This window comes from Diadema antillarum, unplaced genomic scaffold (genome assembly GCF_040938485.1).
Source record: "Diadema antillarum isolate AM-2024a unplaced genomic scaffold, OU_Dant_1.0 seq00001253_RagTag, whole genome shotgun sequence".
Lineage (NCBI taxonomy): Eukaryota > Metazoa > Echinodermata > Echinoidea > Diadematoida > Diadematidae > Diadema > Diadema antillarum.
This window is the reverse complement of record NW_027272039.1, coordinates 146075-159399: the sequence shown is the minus strand read 5'-3', so window position 1 is coordinate 159399 and position 13325 is coordinate 146075. Positions and strand designations below refer to the sequence as shown.

The window sequence follows — 13325 nt, the reverse complement described above, 5'->3', positions numbered from 1 at the left end:
TATACAGTAACTGCCATGGGAAATTGTGAACTTGGGGGGGGGGGGTGTGCAAAGGAAGGATTAACACAAGCAACATTACAGTCAAGCGCTGCAGAAATGTCATCAAGCAGTGTACAATTGTATGACTTCCTTTGAGATTTTAACCAAGTGCCAACCATTCGATCGTGGTGGTGACATGACATTTTCTCCTGCGACAATTGCTCCGGTATTATTTTCTCCAAGGACTTTGATAGGGGTAGGGTTGTGATAGAGTTTTAGGTTAACTTTGATGTGAGGATTAGGATTAGGGTTATGTTTGTGGGTAGGTTTCATGTTTGGCATAGCACGCAGATAGTTCATTGGAGCAATTGTCACAGGAGCAAATGTCATGGAACTGATCTTGGCCCCTTGTACAAAATGTAGGTCATTCACCGTATGTATGGCATACGATGAAAACATGCTCTCCTACACTGTATGTCTGTAGTACTGTGCTTCCGGCATTGCTGTGGATGTCGATACTTTGTTGCGCACTCCAGCGTTGAGCAGAGGCCTTATCCTCTGATGGAGAGTGTTTTCTCTATTTATTTGTTAGCCTGGGGATGATCAAACTTTAATAGATGGCCAGTTTCTCTCAAGCAATACTCAGTGAAGAGTGGAGATTGTGTGTGGTAATATGGAAACTATGCCATAGAAAGCAATTTATGTGTTTAAACGTCATTAGATATGTGCTTGATGAGGATTGCATTTCTGATGAAATGCTTTTGTTTTTGTTCTGTAAATGCAGTGTAGATTTCCCCTCATTGATGGCATAGGATGATGGAAATTATATAGAAGATGTTTTGTTATTGTTGTGGGTGATTCATAATCGTTCTGTAGTTGTCAGAAACAAAATGAAGTTTCAATTTATCTTGAATTAGTTCTTGTAGTACAAGTGGGCCATTCTCAGATTAAGTGTTCAATTCCATGTGAGTAAAACCGAAAAATCAACCACAAAGTAATACATTCAAAGATGTGTTTTCGGAAACTTCAAAACCGGTCCAATACGAAACAAAAAGTGGAACATTCTAAATGATGGCCATTCATTGAGTAAAAATGAATTGAAATAGAGCATCATATATGATTTTTGATCACCAATCAGATACGTTACCGCAAATTTACATGTTGTAATGGACTCCTAACTCTGAATTAAATTTATTGTTTTGATCCAATTTCTGTGTAGGAAAAGACATCTGTCCCCCCTAAAGATATTGGGGTTTTTCAAGAGGTAAAGATGTTGTCATCCCTTGCTAACTGGTAGAAATTATTTCTGTGTGGTAGGTTGAAATATGCTTTTTGCTGAAATGATATATAACCTTAAGATTCACTTTGTATTTTTAGCAAATTTCGCTTACAAATAAAATTTCGAATCCCACAAATCATGCAAAGGGAACGATCCAATTTGGAATTTCACAGGAAACAAATATGAATTGCTTTCCTGGGGAAATAACTATTGAAAAACATCGAATCACCTTTGGTAACGTATCTGGTAAAATATAAGTAATAATTTTAGTTGTGTATGAATTGATAAATATCACCTGTTTAATTATGTACCTCATGAATTGATGTAAAAATGAATGATGTAAGCCCAAATTAACCATTTTAAACATTGTACGTAATATTTAAACTATGAAATGTAGTGGAAAAGAGCCCTAAATGTGAAAGCTGAGTTCTTCATTCACAGAATATTCTCATCTTACGTCTGAATGTATTTATCCATCTGACTATAAAATATTCATTAAGTTTTGATGGATAATGCAAACAAGGTTTAAAAAATATATTTTGTAGGCATTTAGAAGGAAGTAGGTACAGTCTCTATGAACTCGATATGCTAAACAGTTGTTTGACCTATGGTAACGTATTTGGCTCATCCCTTTTAATGAAAATGAATAAATAATTGTTCAACTTATCAATGAATCTTGAGTAGTTCTTCATATGTTGAAAAACACTAGAATAAATATGCAACAGAACACTGAAACTTTTCTCGGAAACGTTTCATAAACTACTTTTTACTCTTTCAAAGTTTGGTAACGTATCTGGCGTACCGTAAATGAATCTGTCGGTGAAGTTACAGAGCAATTTCTACTGAATATTCTTCATTTGAACATAACTTTAATTTCTTATGGAAGCGTCATTCTATGCAGAATTGTTTTATGAACACTTTGTTTTACATAACATTATTTGTCACCGTGGGTGCCCTGAATTATACGTAACGTATCTGCTAAATCTGAAAAGCAAAAAACTGATATGCTGAATCTTAGCTTCGTCTTGTAAAATAAACGTTCAAAGTTGTTGCATAGAATATGAAAGTGGCTGGGTTTTATAAAATAGAACTTTGGAGTTTATGAGCACACAACGATTTGTTTGTAAAAACATTTACAATTTCTTTTCAGCATTTTGATTATGTGGTAACGTATCTGTCGGAAAACTTGGCATTAAGTTGTGAGACACTGACGCAGAAAGAAAAATCATGTGGAAGTGTTGATCTTTTCACCTCTCTGTCCTTTTGGTGTAAGAATATAATCCTGAGGTCCAACAAAACGAAACATGTAATGTGTAGGGATGAATTTTGACCAGATTTGATCCCCAGAAATACAAGACCAATGAGCAAAATTCGGTCACGTATCTGGGGTAACGTATCTGTGGTAACGTATATGGTCGATCATATTATTATGAGAGCGATATCTACCAAATATTTCTCACTTGTACTAAACTTTAATGTTGAATCGATGCGTCATTCCGAGGAGTAATGTATAATATACAATTTGTCTGACATTGCAATATCTGTCGCAGTGGGTGGCGTGAAAAGTATGTCACGTATCTGTCCAAATAAAAGTGTAGAAAACCGATATTTCAAACATTGTACCGTATTCTCAAAAAAGAGCTGTTGCACAAAAACTCTAAGTACTTGCAATGTATGAAGTATATCCTCAGGGTTTCATATACACAGGGTCATTGCATAGTCTTGTTATTTTCGCAATGCTGTAACACTAAAGAAACTGGTAACGTATCTGGCGGTGAACTTGGCGACAGGTTTCAAAAGGCTATAAAAAAAGAAGTCAATAAAAATTTTGGAACTTTTCGAGTATTGTGATTAGCACATATGATATGCTCATCGTCCATGAAAATGATATTTGGAGAGTGTGTTTGTGGACGGAGAGAAGCAATAAAACATAATTCTGAAATAGCCGGCGACACTGCGTTTTGGGGGTCTTAACGAAGTTTAACAGCAAAATTTTATACAAAAAGGCAGACAACCGCATTTGATCGTGTTTATTTTTAACACATAAAGTCCTCGTGATATATTATAAACATTTAAATAGTATCTAATAGGTTTCAGGGAACCGCAAACTGTCATGGAATGTCGGCGACACCAAAATTCCGTATTTGCACGCTTTTACTGAGAATGGGCCAAGTGCAATAATAAAGCTTACTTTGATATTGTGTTAAGCAGAAAAAAGGAATTTTTATAGCCTACAAATTTTAACCAAACATGGATAGAATATGATGCAGAAAAAGGAATATCTAAATGTACCAGTACATCTCAAAGTATCGTTGACCATTGTACAAAAATGTACATTATCTGTTTGCAATGACCAGTACTGTATATACGTGAAAAGGTATTGGTACAGTGTAGTACAGTAAATGTTTAAATGCTCTCTCTGTACGTGCAGCAAAATTGTGTCAGAAATGAAATTCAGTTCATATGAAGTGCCGGCCCTCAACAGAGCCATCAAATTCAGATCTAAAGCACTCCCTCTAAAGTTAATATGTGAAAGAACAGTGGACGGTTTTACAGACATCTGCTATGGACGTGGGAAGAAAGAGCGAAGAATTCTTGTGGAGAATGCAGCGGTAATCCCCTCAAAACATTGCTGAAATTAATCATGAGAATTGTGCAGTCTATGAGTGTCACTTTTAGCCTGTAGTGTGCATACACTCAATTATCTCCCATTCATGTGCGACTGTGGAGACGTCGATGAGCTGCAGGGTAATTTGCGTCATGTGAGAGGAGCGCGAAGGTTTCTCCTAACTGCGAATTCTCTTGTTTTTTTTCTCTCTTTCCCCCGCAGCCTCATTGAACGGGAGAGTACGATTCAGCAATTTGATGGAAGTCAGACACTTATCAGGTGAGTGAACTGTGGGAGATACAATAAGCCAGTTCGTAAGTAGCTCATGTGAACGTTGGTACAAATTACCTTTCTATTTTCTTAGTTGGTTTTAATAGGCACTTCACTCATATATTCAATTTAAGCAACATAATGCGTACCGGTAAGTTTGCCCGGCGTAACAATTTATGAAATTCGTGACAAACCAGGGATGATCTTGCATAGCGAGACCAGGTGACCAGAATGGTCTGCCAAACAACCCTGGGGGGGGGGGGGGGGGGGGGGGGGGAAGCATCCATTTCTTTGTTTTGTATTAAATGCATTAAAACATGTTTATATTTGTTTTGCCAAATACCAGGTTTGCAGTCAAGTGGATGTAATGACAAGTATCAGGCACAAGGATTGCATGAATAATTATTATATGACAGATGCTTATCTCCGTGAATGTAAAAACCATCACGCGTTTTGGTACCAATGACCTTTTTCTGCTCATGCGCAAAGTAGAACTACGAACTGGCTTATTGTATTTGTGGTACTTGAGAAGAGATGAGATAAGAAAGATGACGAAAGATATTGATTTTTAAGTGTATCATTGACGGCTCAATGTTTTGATCTCTGCAGTATTTTTATCATGGGTAATAGGTCCCCCCCCCCCTTTTTTTGTTTACCTGCAATATGATGGAAGATCATGAAAGATTTACCGATGTTAGAGTGAGGAAATTTATATTAATTATCCCCCCACAATGACAACAAAACAATCAAACCAAGAATGATCGAGTCATTTATTTATTCTTGTGATATTTTGGATGTGAAAGTTGAATTCATTAAAAGTATAACATAAATCAAAAACCAAATATGGTGTCTTGAGAGCATATGATGAAATCAAAACTGAAAGCAAGGTACAATAGCCACTATGTAAGTGCACACTTTATATTGGTTTGTCACATGTTTTTGTACTGAAGGAAAATCTTTTGAGATGGTTTGTCGTTGACTAGCTATGTATGTTTTTTAAATTGCCAGTGATGGAGAACTCATATACACCCTTTTATAAGCATCTGTATGTATCCAAAATTATGTCCTTTTGTCTGTTCAAAGTTACTGATTCGTACATGAATTATCATACAATGTACATCAGTGCCCAGTGTTTACATATCGACTATTCATTCATTACTTTGTTGGAAACATGCACCGAATATTTCGTGAGGTTTTTATTTTCGCGAATTTCGCGAGTCAGGTGCCATTCACGAAATTAAAGACACATGAAAATATTGACTCTGATCCCGATGTGGATGTGACTTACGCATGTACATTATCTCCGTTCAGTACAGGACTCCACGATCGTGAATCTAACCACTCGTGAAATTGTCGGGAATTCCCCATTCGCGAAAATTTAGACTGGCAAAATATTTGGCGTATACAGTGACCAGAAGTATGATTTTTTTTTTCTTAATAGAAATTCAAATGAGGGTTGAAAATTGCATGCACGTACAAACATCAAACGTTTTTGCTCCTTAGGATGAGTCACTGCGAAAAAAAAGTTTTTGTTTTTTTGGTTATTTTTTGAATATACATAGCTGCATTGGATATTTGATACTGCCTGATGTCATAATCATATGACTGTTGCAGCTGTATTAATATGCTGGTAGGACGCCACTTTCGTAGTTAGCCATTATGATGTGGAAGTGGTAAGATAATATTGATGCTGTGTTTGACTCACCCTGCTCAGATTTTTTTTCTTTTTTCTTTTATCTTGTTTAATATTAAAGACATAATTTACCATTTGCAGATGAAACAAAAACCCAGCATGAGTGCTTTAAAATAGTTCTAAAATGTGAGTGAGGGATAGAAACAGCCACTGTAAAAATTTGAATAATCGATGTTAAATATTGTCAAATACAGAAAATGTGAACAATACTTATGATAACAATGTTTCCATACTAAAATATCTACAGTTATTGTTTATTGAGAGAAATATTGATATCTCCTTTATTTTAGGCTTTATTGTAAAAAATTCACATGGCAGGATGTTTTGTAATACAACAGACCTACACAGTGGTATGCATCAAATACTAGTATGACATCTTGAGCATTTTTAAATCACTGCTCCCAAAGGTAAATTGGACCTTTAAGCTGTGGGTACGATTTCACTGCCTTCGTTCAAGGATAACTTCTCTTTGACTGATATAACCTTTTCTTTATTTTAATGGCATAAAGCCGTCAATGTCCAGGACATAATACCCTCGTGTAACGTTCTCGTGGTATGATGCTGCACCTGTGCATGACAAAAGGGCAGATGTGATTTGCAGACATAATGTCCATGTTTCCTGTCCTTGAGTAGACAAAGGAACAGGTGAAATTAAAAAAAGACAAACAACAACAAAAGTCATAAACTACTTCCACATAAAGTGCATTTGTACTATGAGTCTATTCATGGATGCTTGACCTTGCGAATTTAAAGGCTTGGGTATTGATTATCATATCATATCACACCATATAGATTACATATGAGGGTAAAATACTCTCATTTTTTTTTCTTATTATTATTGCCAGTATTGCCCATTGGCTGTAGAATGATAGTGTGTACAAATTAGTTTTGCGCAAATGTGGTTTATACATAATTTTCTGTAGTTGGGGTCACAAAGGATTCTGTGGGGATTTGCCTGGGAATTATAGACTACTGTAAGAGCGGATATTTTCGTGCGACTAATTTTTTGGGCATGGCCGGGTAAGAAGAGTTTCACATGTTTTTAATTCCGGGGAATCAAGACATCAACTACTGGAACATATGGCACGCAAAAATATTCACATGCTTTTATTTTCGCGCTAGCTTCTGGTTGCGCGAAATGCACGAAAATTTCAACACTGCGAAAATTTCCACTTTTACAGTATAGGTCTACATATATGCTGAGTGCCAGATGAAAAGAGTTTCATGCTTTTTAGTTTATGAATCATGGCTATTAAGTACTTATACACACCGTAAGCACAAGCACTGCAATAGTCTGCATGTATTAAAATAATTACTCCAGATATAATCATTGTCATCGTCATCTTTATGCACTGGGAAGTACTGAGAACCTTTATCATACTTGACTATCTCTTTTTTCTTTAGTCTCAATGTCACTTTCACGGATACTTTCCAAATTCTATTTGGCAGACACAGTACCTTGCCAATAGTAGGTGTCTATTGCAGTGATAATGTTTATGCCACATGTTATGATGTACTACTAACTACTAGTAAAAGGCAAGAAAGGTTTGGGGGAATCCCCCTCTAAAGAGCATAATATAGCCTGACTTCCCTTTCACAATCATGTCAAATAAAACAACTTTCACCAGCATGTACAGATGAATGAAGCTTAGACAAATAAACTGCTCTTGATGCAAACTACATTTTTATTACTACTGTTTATTTCTATGAAAATAAGTTTTGTTATAGTCCAGAAAAAGATCACAGACCAAAGACCAACAGTATGCATGAGACTTCATGTTTAATAGGGAGACAAGGGAGAGTTTGAATAGCATTTCTTGGATACATGTTGTAGTCCTGTATGTATGTTTTCATCGCCAGAGCTATTCTGAGGCATAAAAGAAACAAAATCACTATGGAGCCCAGGCTAAAGAAGTTTGGCATGCAATCACTACTTTTTTTTTTTTAACTACAGTATCCCAGTTTACCCTCCCTCATTTTTTTTCACAAATAAAATCACAGCAATGGCCATTGCAGGTTGTACCTCATTGGTATACCATGGAGGAATATTGTACCTTCCTGTGTTTTTTATGCTGTACCGACCAAACCCACCCCTTTTTGGAGGGACAAGGTCATACATGTGATTTTGATCTTGTGATGTGCTGACCTGGGTCTTGTGGTATATACAGCGCTGGGTATATTGTATGATTCGTGTTTGATTCCAGCTGCAACAAAATAAACAGTGGTGGGGGGGGGGGGGGGGCGTGGGATGGGTAGAAATACACACATCATATACACCACCTTGGCTACTTGCCAGCTCAGAACGTGGCATTTGACTTGTTAGTTGACATGCAATTCTGTGCACCGTTATCCTGTGGAAATGATGGTAACATGTCTTTTTTTTTTTGGTCATTTAGTTTTCTAGCTTTGCATCGAGTGGAAATGTCTTTAAACTAATTAGTTAATATCTCATCTGCTGTAAATGCCATTGAAACTACAATTAGCCCATTCTGTGCCAAGGACTGTAGCAAGGATGCCAGTTTTCAGGCAAAAGCCTGAATTCAGGCCCTGGCATTTTCAAAGTTCAGGCTTTTTCGTGTACAAAGGAGCTTCATGTAGATGTATTTCAGGCCTTCTCTTTCATTCTAACTGGCATCCCTGCTGTAGACAGTGTTTACAAGGCTGTGGGATTCCAATCAGCATTCAAAGCACGCAAAGGATTAAAGATTCTATATCCCTCAGCTTTTGAAAAAGCTCCTTAAGACTTTACCAAACTTTAGCCGCGAGTGACATTCCACTTTACAATCTAATTGATTGTAATAAAGTGAAATCACGCAAAGTCTAATTGAGATAGGACTTGGAAGAAAAGGTTAATAGAATGTGAAAGTTCAAGATGAAAATTATCGAGTGTGACTACTTTTCAAAATTTAACTTAGTTGAGATGTCCTTCCTTCACAAATATTTTATCAGTTTGTGGATGAAACAGAGATATCCTGCGCATGGTCAATATTGTAGTGACTGAAACCATTTCTCCTTTAAACGTCACAACATGTTTTTTTTTTCCCCTCATTCTTTGAAAAATTTTCTGTTTGGATTTTGGTGCAAACCATTTGTTGAACAGAGAGAGAGAAAAAAATCTGAAAATCGTGCTTTGTCTTTGCTCTGATTGATGTGTAAAATATGACATTTGAAACAAACTGATCCTACTGTCCTTTAAACTGAGAGACTATACTTAGTCATAATGGTACTTTAAACAGATTTTTCCAAAAGCTGAAATAGGCACATTTCAAGATGAGATCTTTCAAAATGCTTTAAAGGATACATCTTTTCCTTTTTAAGATAATTTCTGCTCAAGCGTGATCACGGATGACTCCTACATGTACTTTCTTATGTGGCACCACTGTTTATGATGCGTCCCCACTGTTGCCTTCCAATCTTTGTGCACTGCACTCTATAGAGTCAATAGCTGATGAAGCCATGATGGCCAGATTGTCGTACAACGCCACGCTCAGGGCCAAGGAAAACCTGCAACAGGCGAGCAAATTCACCATTCCTCAAGTCGCCAAAATCAGCTTCATGTTCTGCATAGTGGTGAGTTTGAGATTTGCCTGATGGACTAGCCTTTCTTCCAGACTTTGGGTTGCATTTTTTTTTCATCCCTAATGTCACTCAAGACAATTACTATGTATTTCTTCCCATGGGGCTTTTACACTTCCTTAACATTAGTAATTGTCTAGCTGATATTCTCCCCCTCCCTTCTCTCATTTCATATGTTCTACCAATCAGTGTGAAAAGAGAATTATTTATTGTTGACCAATGCGAAAGTAGTGATCTCGTACAATCCACTGCCGTAGTAGGGTTTATGGAATTTGGCTCAATACCCTCCCAAAGATAGCCAGAAAATAACTGCTGAGCGTGCGTTTCAAATTCTTGATGTTTGAATATATTGAATGTCACTGTCCATTTCCTACTGCATCTAATGAACATTGGCAAACAGGCTAGTATGGATTGTAACTCATTTGCTTGATACTGATTTTATTCCCCCCCCCCCCCCCCCCATGGGTCAAAAAATTTTCACAAAAGATAATGCATGGTTCATGCATGATATGATATATATTTTAATAGTACGGGTCGATATGGGTAAACTCATGTACGTGCAGAGGTCCATGAAAACTTATAAAACTCTATCACACAGTCCTGAAGGTCTTATTGTGCCAGGGCCATTAGCCTTTTTGTAATTCCCAACAACAATAACGATGGCAAGAACAGCAATTACAACAGCAACAACAACAGCAGCCCAATCTGAAGCATGCTCGGCAATCGTGCGCACATGGTTTTGAAGAAAAGCAGGAAGGGTGATCGTACAATAATGAGTGATGTTGTTTTTAACCATTAGTTTTTTTTTTTCTCTCTTTCTCCCTGTTTGATATAAATATATCTCAGTGGTTTCTGGCCAACTTTGCATACCAAGAAGCATTAGACGACACACAGATGGCAATCGTGAACACGCTATCGTCAACATCAGGTAAGCCACAGGCTGCCGTGTCATGCAGAACCATTTGGAAATCCTAATGGTAGCCAACAAGTTTACTGATGACTTGAGAGAAATCATGGCTAGGATTTGGTCACAAGGGGTATCTGAGATCATGTCCAAATTTGTGTTGCCTTCAAATTTTGCAATCATGTGCAAATAATAAGTGTTTCTGAATTATTTGATCAAGAGCAGTAGATAGAAAGACCAAGACTAAAGAAAAAAAAAATGGGTGGAAAATTAGGTAATGAAAACAGGTATGAAATTGAAGAAAATTTGCATAATTGTGCAAGATTTGGCACATGTAATTCTTTATTGGTTGCAACAAAGGAGATTAGTAGGTTTTCTGTCAAATTAAAGGAAATCTGTTCTGTGCACACAAATTTAGCACTTACATAGAGAGTCAATGTAGGAATGGTCAACATGATCATAGTCTTCATTTACACACAACTGAAATCAAGCACTGAGCTTTGATATACTGGTATTACTTGCTCGTTGATATTACTTTGGTATTACTTTGATATTACTTTGGTATTACTTTGATATTACTTTGGTATTACTGCTCATTGATGCATGATGAAGCTTTCTTCTTTGTATGCTTTCTCCTCTGGAAGTATTTTGCAAAAATACTCCTTTACTATCAAGCTCAGATTGTAAAAATGTAAGCTCAAGATGTCATGTCACATTTATAGCGATTAGAAGATGCAACTTGAGAAAAAAAAAGTCAAAGTGAAAATTCTGAATACTGAACAAGCAATAATTAATTGGGCTTGGTATGGAGAGTTATTATTACCTCCGCCAAGGGGGGAGGTTATGTTTTCGTTACCGTTGGTTTGTTTGTTTGTTAGTTAGTTCGTTTGTCCGTGTGCAAAATAACTCAAAAAGTAGTTAACGGATTGGGATGAAACTTGCAGGAAAGGTTGAGAATGACACAAATGATAAACGATTAACTTTTGGTAGTGATCCGAGAATTTTTTTGGAATTTATGAAGGATTTTTGATATATTGGCAGGTAGGGTCAATGAACTTGGGGGTTCAGGCTGCGCGTATTTGAGGTTTGCATGCGCGCACTAAAGCGCGTGCTCTAGTTTCTGCTAGGGCGAGGCGCACTGTGCAGCTGAAGGTTTATGATGTAACAAAGGCTTCTATATTGGGAAATAGGGCGGCTTTCAGCACACAATGCAGTACGTATGGGTGGAAATCACTGATCTCTGTGGAAGAACAAGATTAGTGCGGGTGGAAATGGGCTGCACGCTTGGCGGAGGTCTGCGCTTTCAGAGTGTTTTTCTAGTTGTAGAAGTTACAGAATTGAAGGTTTGTGAAGTAGACAATGTACATGACTTTTCTTTCTCTGACTTTTTCTTCTTGTTCCTCCTCCAGGTTTATTTACCGTCATTCTTGCAGCCCTGTTTCCAAGCTCTGTTGGAGATAAATTCACTCTTACTAAATTAGTTGCAGTCTTATTAAGGTGAGAAAAAAAGCGGTTGCAATTCCCTAACACATTCTTCAGTATTGATAGGCCTTAAAGGGGAATTCCAGTGCAGTTGGAAGTTAGTCTGAAAAAAGGAGTGAAATTTTCTTAGCAAAACAATGAAAATTTGGTCAAAGTTGGATGGAAGGTAATGAAGTTATGACAATTTGAAGTTTATCAGAAAAGAGATCTTGAACAGTCAATATGGATCTCCCTGAGGGCATTTTTAGACTTAAGTGTGTGTGTGTTTTTTTTTAATTTTATTTTTTTTTAAATATTTCATTTCTGTATCCATGTCTATACATTGTATCTGCATGTTTTTCGGAATATTTTATTGTATATACTATATGTGCTTTGTAAGAAGCGAATAAAGAATATAATAATAAAAGAATATGCAAATAGTGGAGTGATGATGTCATCCCCTCTTAAGTTGCCTTTTAGTTAGTATATAGAATTTTGGAACTTCTTGTTTTTTATTGAAACACTAATATACATGTACCCCGTCGCAAATCCTGATACATCTTAGCTGATCATAATTCTGAAATTATTTAACCAGGAATAACATGTTTTACAGTTTGATAGCAGAAACATTGAATTTTCATGATTTTTCCTTTGTACACAATCAGTGGAGAATTGTGAGGTGATGACAATTCATCAGTTTTCTCATTTGCATTTTCGTATCAACTTACGAGAACTCACTGTTCTGCAGAGATAAGCGAAACTTCATAATTTCATAACTTCCTTAGTATCTCATTTTGACCAAATATTTACTGTTATATTAATCAGATTTCAGTCTTTCTGAAAAGACTGACTTATAATAGGACAGGAATTCTCTGAAGAGTTGCATGGGATATTTTTTCTTCATACTTTAAAAAAAAAGGTAGATATTCAGATGGTATTAACCCGTTGAGGATGGTTCGATTTTGCTACAACACGCATTTCTCATAGACACCCATAGACGAGTATACTCGGGACTTGTCCTGAACGGGTTAAAGTAATTGAATAGATAGATAGATGAATATGCTAATGGATGAATTGCTTAACCTTAAAAGGGCCGGGGGGGCTTTGAACCAACCCCCCCTCGACATTTTCCACGACCATTTTGCCGTGTGAATTTTTTGACCACGCCGCTTGCTGACTTTTTACTTTCAAGTCTCGCACATCTTATGAAACCATTTTCGCGAAAATTGGACATACTGTTATGACACTGCACAACCTATTATACATGCTTGTCAGACCGAAGATGGCTAAAAATCATGATTTTGTGTACAAAGTCTATGCAAGTAGAGTTTTCTCACCTTATTCAAAAAGATATGAATATTTTCACTTTCAATGGCTGAAATCAATTAATTTTGGCATAATTATGCTTGAAATAGGTTCTGTAATAAATTTTGAGGAAAAAGAACGGAAAAAAAACCAAAAGGTCAAAAAACAAGAAATACATAAGAAATTCATAAAACAATAGAATACATAAGAAATTAATTTTGATACCAGATGTTTTTTTCAAGTACATTGT

General features: G+C 36.5%; 1 protein-coding gene across 1 annotated transcript in view; it reads left to right on the top strand.

Moving 5' to 3' along the window:
* Nucleotides 1-13325, top strand: part of LOC139745334 (solute carrier family 35 member F5-like) — a 41522-nt gene that overhangs the window by 20806 nt on the left and 7391 nt on the right. Inside the window, exons 5-8 of the mRNA XM_071655734.1 lie at nucleotides 4089-4145; nucleotides 9266-9399; nucleotides 10252-10333; nucleotides 11719-11806. Of these exons, the coding sequence (XP_071511835.1) occupies nucleotides 4089-4145; nucleotides 9266-9399; nucleotides 10252-10333; nucleotides 11719-11806 (361 nt within the window). The remainder of the gene's footprint in view (nucleotides 1-4088; nucleotides 4146-9265; nucleotides 9400-10251; nucleotides 10334-11718; nucleotides 11807-13325) is intronic.